The sequence below is a fragment of the Cololabis saira genome, chromosome 2 (assembly GCF_033807715.1).
Source record: "Cololabis saira isolate AMF1-May2022 chromosome 2, fColSai1.1, whole genome shotgun sequence".
In the NCBI taxonomy this organism is placed as follows: Eukaryota; Metazoa; Chordata; class Actinopteri; order Beloniformes; family Belonidae; genus Cololabis; species Cololabis saira.
In genome coordinates, this window is record NC_084588.1 from 56569348 (window position 1) to 56581575 (window position 12228).

Below are 12228 nucleotides of genomic sequence, written 5' to 3' on the forward strand. Positions count from 1 at the left end.
ATCAAAAGTTATTAATAATTATCCTTTAACAATTATTAAAAATGAATAAAGTAAATGTGGGCGACCCCACCCTGCCGGCTGCTGCGCTGCCAGCGTCTCCAGCGCTGCGGTCTGCCACTCCGCCTGGCTCTGGATCAGGGCCGCCAGGTCTGCCATCACCTGTGCCAGTGCCTCCATCCTGTCGGGCCCCACGTTGGGCGCCAGTGTAGCAAGCTCCTTGCCACTGGGGGCGACCGACAGGACAGAGGACACAGGGTTTAGTGCAGGAACTCCTTTATTCAATCACACCGCCACACATGCACCAGCAGAACCTTCTCCCAGCAGACCTCTTGCAGCTGTGCAGCCACCTCTTATGAAGGCAGGCAGGGTGGAGAGGTTGATTGGGCACACCTGTGCCCAATCAACTGAGTGGCTGCTCCTCCACCCTGCCACACATATGTTCTGTTAATAGCGAGCATGATAACTTACTACTTATTTACAACAATTCCAACATTTCCCTCCTGTTTATCATGCATGCTTATACAACACCTCATACTTCATATCAAAACCTAGTCTTCTAAGAAGATTTTCAACTAGGAGTTCATTTCTGCTGTAGTCATTTACAATCAGAGATTATCAATGTTCATCTTCTCCATAAGTGCCGGGATCAGGGAACAGGTCCGGCAGATGCGGGTAGTCGTCCATGTCGTCATCCTTTTCTCCTTCGTTGTCATCTTCGTTGTCCGTCGTCAAGGAATCTGTGGCCAGCAGGGGGTATGTCTCCTGTAGTGATGCTGGCGGTTGGGGCCCAAGGGCCGTCACGATCAACCTGTTGAGGAGACTCGGAATGCAACAACAGCCACACAGTGTGAGGATAGCCGCAAACACCGCTATGGATGTGAGCGCCGAGGCTACCACGGTTTTATAGCGTCCGAAACACGTTCAGCCAATTCTCCCACATGGAAGTATTTACCCCTGAATGTTCCTTCATTTTAGCATTTAATGCGCAAAGTCTTTGAATGGTCTTAGTCAGGCTTCCGTCCGAAGCGGTATTATTCGGGATGAAAGTGCAGCATTGTTCACCAAACAGTGCACACTCCAGTGATCACATCCGCAGCCAGAGAAATCAAACAGGTGTGAGCTCTAACGGCCGATTAGATGGATCGTTCCACGGGTCTCACTCGGGAGTCGAGTCAGGGGGTTGAGATCACCCGTCCGCTCTGAGATTCAACCGGGAGCCGCGGTTCGATCACTCAGTGGTGAAAGTTCACGTGACAGGTGTAAACAGTACAATCAACGTGTCACACAATATATGAAACCCAATAAACATAATCAAAAGCAACGCAAAATACCTTAAACCAGTGATTCTTAACCATAGGGCCGCGGCCCAAGTGTGGGCCGCGAGCGCCATCTAGTGGGCCGCAAAAAGAATTCCGTTTTGTACGTGTGGGCCGCGAGGGCCGCGGGACTGCATAGCAACTCCCGACCAAATGAGGAGAAGACACTCAGCTAGCTGTACGTGTAATAGTAAGAGAAATTGTGTGTATTTACAGAGAAAATCCTTCATTTTGCACAGAGTAGGTTTAGATCCGCCAGGATCAGGGATCGATTACTTGGGTCTGTGGCCAGAGCAAGCGACCTCAGTGTGATCCCGACGCGTCCCCGCGGCCGGGGAGGTCGGTGCCGCTCGGGCGGCTCCGTCATTACTGCTGAAGGATGGTAGATGTAGATGCGTGGGCTGTCGTGTCTGCTGGACTGGACTGTTCGGGCTCGCAAAAGCGTTTGGAAAGTAACTGCTGCAGCGCGACCAGAGAGCTGCGGTGCGGGCTGTGCCCGTCGCAGCTGATCAGGCTCGGATGAAACCCGACACACTGAGTCCTGACAACTTATTAATGTAAATAACTTAAAGCAAAATCAAAATAAGTTTTGTTCCCGCTCTATTTTTAAATATCAAAACTGAGGGTGCGTCTTTCCACACGGCGCCGCATGGTCGTCAAAATACAGTAATTAGATTGACTCTTACAGAGATGAGAAGCCTAAAAAAGGGAAAGTTCAACCCGGACAGATTCATCCTAGTTCAGTCTTCCCACTGGGACAAAACCAGTGTCTCATACCTTCAGAGACCGTGGCGTTCAAAGTGCAAAAGTTTTTCATCAAACATATCCAGTCTGAACTGAACTGAAGTCACAGGAAATAAGCTGACCATCTTAAAACATGTTTGGGTCCACATACAGCTGTGAAGCAGCTTTCTCCACAATGAACATAATTAAAACTAAATATCGTTCCAGGCTCACCAATCTGACACTATCCAGCCCAGATTTAAAGTCCTGACAGGAGAAGTTAGAGCTCAGTTCTCTCACTGAACCACAGAAAGTGGGATCATAAGATTTTAACAGGGGAAGAAAGAAAAACTGCAAAACTGTTCAATTGTTAAGATGTGTTTATATTAATTTATTATAAAAATGTGTTGAGACAATTAACAAAGAAAAGGGGAAATTCAAACTGCTGGTAAAGAAATAAAATAAGATACCATTTGAAAAATAAAATAAAATCTATTTTATTTTTAAGAGAAAAAAATATGTTTAATTCAAGTTACACATGTTGATTGGCAAATATGTACTTTTTTAATATAACAGTCAGATGCAGATGTTGACACAACTATGAGGCTACTTGAATATATATATATATATATATATATATATATATATATATATATATATATATATATATATATATATATGTATATGTATATGTATATAATGATGTTCTGGACCTTCGCTTGAGTAAATTTTCTCTAAATAGACCTCTTAAAGTTTTAGTTGAATACCCCTGCTATACAGTGTTAATATTTAACGGGCCCCGGGCCACTCTGTACTGAAAAGATTGGGCCCCAAGGTCAGAAAGGTTAAGAACCCCTGCCTTAAACTAAGTCTGCCCAGACGCTAATAGCCTCTTACTTGGAATCGGACCAATGGAAGAGGCAGCGTCTTCAAAAGGAGGGGGGGGGGGGGGGGTTTAGAGCTCTCAGGCACGTCAAGCGTGGTCTGCGCTTCTGAGCGGACCGGACGGCTCCAGTCTCACTCCGTCCGACTCTGGAAAAAGGAACACAAGCGGCATTGCAGGACCGGGCGAACCTGTATACCACCTCTGGCGACCCCCAACGGCTCGTCTTTGTGGCCGGTGGCCCAAATCCCTGCGCCGGGATGCTCTGGGGGAAATCCTTTACCGCAGCGAGGGCACGGGGCGGATCAAGCTGGACAGGACGCACGGTGCAGATGCGGCGCTGGTTGGAAGCAAAGAGTCACTGTCCGCGTGCAAGAGCGGAATTGTGACGGGCCAAAGTCGGGACTGGAGACCACTCAACGGGTCATTGCACGCGGGAGCAAAAAGGACGGGCAAAAATGAAAAAGGAAAAACAAATTGGAAAACTGGAGCTGGGGCCCCAAACCTGAAGGCTAGATACAGAAAAAGAGAAGAGCGTTCTTTTTTGGGGAGCCGCCGGTATTTAAGGGTTCTCTGACGTCCCACAGTCCTTGGAGGCGGATCTACTGTAAATTACAGTCCGCCCCTCAGGGGACCACAGACCCCCGGTTGAGCTGTGGAAATTTCCATTGCTCCCTTCGTTCTGAGACCATGCAGCAGGGGTCATAAAAAAAACTTTAGAGCTGGCTTCGGTCGAAGGCCCAAAATCCGGCCTGGTCATTTTGTCAAAGCCTGACTGTTCACATAATCACACATTTCATGAATTCATAATCACCTGTAGCAGTGTGAGTGCCACGGGGGCCCGACCGACAGGATGGAGAGGACACGGAGTTTAGTGCAGACCCTTTTATTCACGCAAATCACCCAGATCACCGCCACACACATGCAGAAGCACCTTCTCCCACAGCATCAGCAGCTTCTCCGACCCCTTGCTGCTGTCCAGCTCTGTCTTATAAGGCAGTCAGGGTGGAGAGCGGCAGCCATGCATATGGGACACAGGTGCGTGTGTCCCATCATCCTCTCCACCCTTCCACACACCCCCAACGCCAATCTCGCGCCAGGGTCTGTCCAGCCGAGCCTACTACCCCCCCCGCCCCCTCGGAGCGGGAGAGGAAGCCCGGAACCCCCCCGGGCCTTCCTGGTCGGGAGGCCGCCCTCGGCGCCGGCCCGACCAGCGGAACGGTCGGGGGGGTCGTCCCCGGCGTCGGCCCGACCGCCGTGGAAGCCGCTCTCGGGGCTAGGCCCATGGTGGCCTCGGGCCAAACGGTGCATCCAGGACCTCCTCCGTGACGCGGCCCCGCGCCAGCTGCCAGTGTGCCTCCGGGACCGCCTCCTCCATGGCGCAGCCCCGTTCTGGAGCTGGTGCGTCCAGGACTGCCTTCTCCTTGACGCCCTGCTCTGGCCGCTGGTCCGGCCCCGTCTCCGCGGGACCCGCCGTCAATGGCGACTCCGCCTCCGCAGCCGACTCCGCCGTCACGCCGTCCTGCTGGTCCGCCCCCGGGACCGCCTCCTCCACCCCGGCGCCCTGCTGATCCGCCTCCACCTCTGCAGCCGACTCCGACCCCTTGCTGCTGTCCAGCTCTGTCTTATAAGGCAGGCAGGGTGGAGAGCGGCAGCCACTCAGGTGGATGGGACACAGGTGCGTGTGTCCCATCATCCTCTCCACCCTGCCACATCACCCCATGAGTCCATAATCACACATGAATTCATAATCACACGTGACATCATAATCACATGGGTGGTGGTCCAACGCTGTAAATGTTGATGATGAAAATGAGGAAACAATCACACAGAAATGATGAATAAGTATTGATGAAATGAATGATTGATCAGAGTGACAGCTGACTGATCAGACGGAGCAGCAGGATGAAGAAGTTCTGCTTGTTATTCTGGTCCAGACCAGGTTAGCTGCACACCAAAAATCTCCATGGTAACGAGTCCAGCCCTGCTCCTCTGCAAACACTAAGGGCCCGATTTACTAAGATCCTAAATAAAGAGTACTAAATTGCGTGTGCACTGAAAAAGTTTGCGCGTGCTGTTGTTGTGTGTTTTTGCGGGTGATCAACTAAGATTGCGTGCGCAATTGATAACAGGTGCAAACCTCAGTATTTAAATGAGGTGTTGCGCGTCTTACGGATTGCGACAAAACTTTGCTCCATGGAGAGTCTGGATGGAAAGCAGGATAGTCGCAAGCGCAAAATGAAATTTGACGAGTTGGAGTTAGAGACAGGGTCGGCGCCAGAGCAAATATTCAGAGGGGGCACGAGGCTTATTGAAATTATTGAATTACTTGAAACTAGTTTTACTACATGAAATATTAGACATCCGTTCTTCATGTTTTTGTGTCTCTGACATTCAAACAAATGCTTAATTTTCTCTTCATACAAATTAATGAGTTGACGTTTGTCCCAGAATTCCTCCTGACATGTTTCTTTGCGCGGAAACGTGAATGATTTGGCTGCACAACATGAGTTTGTATGGATGGATCCACTGGTGGAGCTGCAGAGTTGAAGAGTTGAAGTCACTACGTCTTTATTGGAGCAGCAGCATGATGTCATGAATATTGATGAAGATCTTTTTCACTGGTTCTGTTGGACTGTTGGAACCTGCATACTGGTGGTTCAGCTCACACCTTTTATTCTTTATTCAGATTGGTGGACTGCAGGTTGTCAGAGATCAGCTGTTCTTCTCTGGTCTCAGCTCTGAAGTCCAACCCCTCCCATCTGAAACTTCTGGACCTGAGTGAGAACAAGGAGCTGCAGGATTCAGGAGTGAAACATCTGTGTGGATTTCTGGAGAGTCCAGACTGCAGACTGGAGACTCTGAGGTCAGACATGTTTTAGTTGTGTGTTCAGATGAATATGATGTGAAAGTTGTGTTGACACTAACCTGCAGACATAAGGCTGATCTTCTACTGATCCACACTGACCATCTGACTGCTCTGAGTTCTTCTTCTCTGCTTTAGTTTCATCTTAAACTTCCTCTTCTGATTTATTACATAAAACTAAACATGTGAATGCGTCAGACAGGAACAAATGAAGAACCAGAGATGTGTCTGAACCTGGAATAAAACATCTGAACAAACATGAATTAACTTTACAGCTAATACGTTCAGAAATGTCATCCAGATGTTAATAAACTTAGAGAGTCTGACGGACAACAGTGGACAGACTGAATGTGTAGTCCTCCAACATATGAGCTGTAGATCTTATTTACTGAATAACTTAATGTGGATGAAATCAGTCAAACCAACGTTGGCTTCCATTGACTACCGTTAAATTTCCCCCTCTGGTTCTACTGCCCCCTCTGGTTCTACTGCCCCCTCTGGTTCTACTGTCCCCTCTGGTTCTACTGTCCCCTCTGGTTCTACTGCCCCCTCTGGTTCCTCTGGTTCTACTGTCCCCTCTGGTTCTACTGTCCCCTCTGGTTCTACTGCCCCCTCTGGTTCTACTGTCCCCTCTGGTTCTACTGTCCCCTCTGGTTCTACTGCCCCCTCTGGTTCCTCTGGTTCTACTGTCCCCTCTGGTTCTACTGCCCCCTCTGGTTCCTCTGGTTCTACTGCCCCCTCTGGTTCTACTGTCCCCTCTGGTTCTACTGCCCCCTCTGGTTCTACTGCCCCCTCTGGTTCTACTGTCCCCTCTGGTTCTACTGTCCCCTCTGGTTCTACTGCCCCCTCTGGTTCCTCTGGTTCTACTGTCCCCTCTGGTTCTACTGCCCCCTCTGGTTCTACTGCCCCCTCTGGTTCTACTGTCCCCTCTGGTTCTACTGCCCCCTCTGGTTCCTCTGGTTCTACTGTCCCCTCTGGTTCTACTGTCCCCTCTGGTTCTACTGTCCCCTCTGGTTCCTCTGGTTCTACTGCCCCCTCTGGTTCTACTGTCCCCTCTGGCTCTACTGCCCCCTCTGGCCAGCCGGGGAAACACATGGGGGGATCCAGCCGGAATAACGTGATCCTTCCACGCGCTACGTCCGGCTGGAGAAACCCCACCCTGTCTGGTGAAAAGATGCTGCTCACTCCTCAGGTTAAGGAGGAGACCTGAGCTCAGTGCAGGGCCCTCCCTGGGTTGGCAGAGGGGAACAATGCCCAGGACTGTTACTTAGGTATGAAATGGGTAAAAAATCGGGGATAAAAAATAAATAAATAAAAATAAAGCTGCAAGCAGTGATGAAAAGTCCTCCACCCTTGAGCACGTTCAGGCTGCAGTGGAAGCTTGTATGACTTGCATGTAGATTCTTCAGAACTGGACATTTAGTGGATGAAACCACCCACAAATCTTTATATCAAACCATTTAAAAGTTATGGCAGAAAGTAGGAACTATCAGATATCGACCAATCAGAAGAAGGGTTGGCGCATTTTTTGTGTCGATCGTCGCCACGGTAATGAGAGAAAAGAGAAAAGTAAAGCGTGTAGTCGCAGGATAGAGACACACATTTTGATGTATAACACACTTGAGTGCACGTTACGGTTCAGGCCGCATTAACTGCAAAAGAAATGGCATAAATTGTGCCAAAATGACACGATTAATTCAAAATGGCCGTCTTCCTGTTGGGTTTCGGCCATGGCGCCAGGAGACTTTTCTTCAAGTTGCGCCATGATACAGGTGTGTACCAATTTTCATGCATGTACGCGTATTGTGGGGCTTGAGGCACAAAGTTTTCTAGGGGGCGCTGTTGAGCCCTTAGGCCACGACCATTAATGCAAACCATTAAATATCAAATTTTTCACCAGGTCTGGCTTGATGCAAAATTTGGTGACTTTTGGGCCACGTTTAGGGGGAAAGAAGGCTTTAATTTAATCAGAAAAACGACAATAATAATCAATAATTAAAGCTGCAAGCAGCGATGAACGGGCCCTCGCACTCACGGCCGCCGCCCCCCATAAGCATATCAGAAATGACACCACCCACGACTTCCTATGTCAAACCATTCAAAAGTTCTAGCAGAAAAAAGGGACAACCAATCACAAGAAGGGGCGGGGCTAATTCAGGCCAATGAAGGTCAATGACTCCATACAGAGTCTGATGACACCACCCACGACTCTCCATGTCAAACCATTCAAAAGTTATAGCAGGAAATAGGGACAACCAATCAAAAGAAGGGGCGGGGCTAATTTTCACCAATTATGGTCAAGGACTCAATACCGAGTCCCATGACACCACCCATGACTCTTTATGTCAAACCATTCAAAAGTTATGGCAGAGAAAAGTTTTCCGGGGGGTGCTGTTGAGCCATTTTGCCACGCCCATTAATGCAAACCATGAAATATCAAATTTATCACCAGGCCTGGCTTGCATGCAAAATTTGGTGACTTTTGGAGAACTATCAAATATGGACCAATCAGATTAAGGGGGCACGCTTTTTGGCGTCTAGCATCGCCACAATAACACTTTTGAAAGAGAAAAGTAATGCGCGTAGTCGCAAGATGGAGACGCACATTTTGAGGTATAAGTCACCTGGATGCACGTTACGGTTCGGGCCATATTAATTGCCGAAGGAATGGCATTAATTGCGCCAAAATTACACAATTAATTCAAAATGGCCGACTTCCTGTTCAATTTCGGCCATGGCGCCAAGAGACTTTTCTTTAAGTTGCGACATGATACAGGTGTGTACGGATTTTCGTTCATGTACGTCAAACCGTATTATGGGGCTTGAGGCTCAATGTTTTTTCCCTCTGAACCAATCAGATGAAGGGTGGGCGCACTTTTTGGTGTCTAGCGTTGCCGCGGTAACGCTTTTAAATGAGAAAAGTAATGTGCGTCGTTGCAGGACAGGGACGCACATATTGATGTAGAAAAAAAAAAATTGCTGACAAATAAGTCTGGATACTGCGGGAATCGAACTCTGATCTCTGACTCCAAAGGCGGGAACGCTCTGGCTGAGCTAAGACTCAGCTTCTCATTTCTATTTGACCTACTGAATTAGGAGAGACCAACATATCGATATTTAGTAATGTAAGTCTGGAGCTGTTTTTTCTAATTTTTTTAAATATTTGTAAGTTATAAATATTAGTAAAACCCTACTATTTTAATTATTACTTTTTCTGTAACCATTCTGCCAAGGTTGTAACCGGGCTGAGCTGGGAATATTTCTGACGTCACCACATTACAGGGAGCTGATTGGTCGGGGGGCGGGGCCGTCATCACCCTACTCGCCACTGATTGGTCGGGGGGCGGGGCCGTCATCACCCTACTCGCCACCGATTGGTCGGGGGGCGGGGCCGTCATCACCCTCCGCGCCACTGATTGGTCGGGAGGCGGGGCCGTCATCACCCTACTCGCCATCGATTGGTCGGGGGGCGGGGCCGGCAGACGTTTGAATCAGGAAGCGGGAGTCAGCGCGAGAGCGACTGGCGGCTCGTGGCGATTTTATTATAAAAAAGGGACAACCAATCAGAATCTGATGACACCACCCACGACTCTCTATGTCAAACCATTCAAAAGTTATGGGAGAGAAAAGTATTCAAGGTGGCGCTGTTGAGCCGTTAGGCCACGCCCATTAATGCAAACCATGAAATATAAAATTTATCACCAGGCCTGGCTTGCATGCAAAATTTGGTGACTTTTGGAGAACTATCAAATATGGACCAATCACATGAAGGGGGGGCGCGCCTTTTGGCGTCTAGCGTCGCCACGGTAACACTTTTGAAAGAGAAAAGTAATGCGTGGTGTCGCAGGATGTAGACGCACATTTTGATGTATAACACACCTGGGTGCACGATACGGTTCGGGCTGAATTAACTCTCGAAGGAATGGCATACATTTCGCCAAAATGACACAATTTATTCAAAATGGCCGACATCCTGTTCGGTTTTGGCCATGGCTCCAAGAGACTTTTCTTTAAGTTGTGCCATGATACAGGTGTGTAGCGATTTTCGTGCATGTACGTCAAACCGTATTGTGGGGCTTGAGGCACAAAGTTTTCCGGGGGGCGCTGTTGAGACATTTTGCCACGCCCATTAATGCAAACCATGAAATATCAAATTTATCTCCAGGCCTGGCTTGCGTGCCAAATTTGGTGCCTTTTGGGGAACTATCAAATATGGACCAATCAGATGAAGGGGGGGTGCGCTTGTTGGCGTCTAGCGTCGCCACGGTAACACTTTCGAAAGAGAAAAGTAATGCGTGTAGTCGCAGGATGGAGACGCACATTTTGATGTATAACACATCTGGGTTCACGATACGGTTCGGCCTGAATTAACTCTCGAAGAATGGCATATATTGCTCCAAAATTACGCAATTAATTCAGAATGTTCAAAATGGCCGACTTCCTGTTCGGTTTCGGCCATGGCGCCAAGAGACTTTTCTTTTAGTTGCGACATAATACAGGAGTGTACCGATTTTCGTTCATGTACGTCAAACCGTATTATGGGGCTTGAGGCACAAAGTTTTTTCTGTCGAACCAATCAGATGAAGGGTGGGCGCGCTTTTTGGCGTCTAGCGTCGCCACGGTAACGCTTTTGAAAGAGAAAAGTAATGCGTGTTGTCGCAGGATGGAGACGCACATTTTGATGTATAACACACTTGGGGGCACGTTACGGTTCGGGCTGAATTAACTTTCGAAGGAATGGCATAAATTTCGCCAAAATGACACGACTAATTCAAAATGGCCTACTTCCTGTTCGGTTTCGGGCATGACGCCAAGAGACTTTTCTTTCAGTTGCGCCATGATACAGGTGTGTACCGATTTTCGTGCATGTACGTCAAACCGTATCGTGGGGCTTGAGGCACAAAGTTTTCAAGGGGGCGCTGTTGAGCCATTTTGCCACGCCCATTAATGGAAACCATTAAATATCAAATTTTTCGCCAGGCCTGACTAGGGTGCAAAATTTGGTGACTTTTTGGGCATGTTAAGGGGGGCAAAAAGGCCTTCAATTTGTCAGGAAAATAATAATAATAATAATTAAAGCTGCAAGCAGCAATGAACGGGCCCTCGCACTCACGGCCACCGCCCCCCATAAGTATCAGAAATGACACCACCCACGACGTCCTATGTCAAACCATTGAAAAGTTATAGCAGAAAAAAGGGACAGCCAATCAGAAGAAGGGGCGGGGCTAATTCAGGCCAATGAAGGTCAAGGACTCCATACAGAATCTGATGACACCACCCACGACTCTCTATGTCAAACCATTCCAAAGTTATAGCAGAAAATCGGGACAACCAATCAGAAGAAGGGGCGGGGCTAATTAAGGCCAACGAAGCTTAAGGACTCATTACAGAGTCCCATGACACCACCCACGACTTCCTATGTCAAACCATTCAAAAGTTATAGCAGAAAAAAGGGACAACCAATCAGAAGAAGGGGCGGGGCTAATTAAGGCCAACGAAGCTTAAGGACTCATTACAGAGTCCCATGACACCACCCACAACTCTCTATGTCAAACCATTCAAAAGTTATGGCAGAGAAAAGAATTCTAGGGGGCGCTGTTGAGCCGTTAGGCCACGCCCATTAATGCAAACCATGAAATATCAAATGTATCGCCAAGTCTGGCTTGCATGCAAAATTTGGTGACTTTTGGAGAACTATCAAATATGGACCAATCACATGACCGGGGGCGCGCCTTTTGCCGTCTAGCGGCGCCACGGTAACACTTTTGAAAGAGAAAAGTAATGCGTGGTGTCGCAGGATGGAGACGCACATTTTGATGTATAACACACCTGGGGGCACGTTACGGTTCGGGCTGAATTAACTGCCGAAGGAATGGCATAAATTTCGCCAAAATGACACAATGTATTCAAAATGGCCGACATCCTGTTTGGTTTCGGCCATGGCTCCAAAAGACTTTTCTTTAAGTTGTGCCATGATACAGGTGTGTAGCGATTTTCGTGCATGTACGTCAAACCGTATTGTGGGGCTTGAGGCACAAAGTTTTCCGGGGGCCGCTGTTGAGCCATTTTGCCACGCCCATTAATGCAAACCATGAAATATCAAATTTATCGCCAGGCCTGGCTTGCATGCCAAATTTGGTGCCGTTTGAGGAACTATCAAATATGGACCAATCAGATGAAGGTGGGGTGCGCTTGTTGGCGTCTAGCGTCGCCACGGTAACACTTTTGAAAGAGAAAAGTAATGCGTGTAGTCGCAGGATGGAGACGCACATTTTGATGTATAACACATCTGGGTTCACGATACGGTTCGGGCTGAATTAACACTCGAAGGAATGGCATATATTGCTCCAAAATTACGCAATTAATTCAGAATGTTCAAAATGGCCGACTTCCTGTTCGGTTTCGGCCATGGCGCCAAGAGACTTTTCTTTTATTTGCGA

General features: G+C 48.2%; 1 protein-coding gene across 1 annotated transcript in view; it reads left to right on the forward strand.

Moving 5' to 3' along the window:
* The window catches only part of LOC133456870 (NACHT, LRR and PYD domains-containing protein 12-like), a 102625-nt gene that overhangs the window by 59791 nt on the left and 30606 nt on the right, over window positions 1-12228 (forward strand). The window contains exon 7 of the mRNA XM_061735548.1: window positions 5612-5788. Within this exon, the coding sequence (XP_061591532.1) occupies window positions 5612-5788 (177 nt within the window). The remainder of the gene's footprint in view (window positions 1-5611; window positions 5789-12228) is intronic.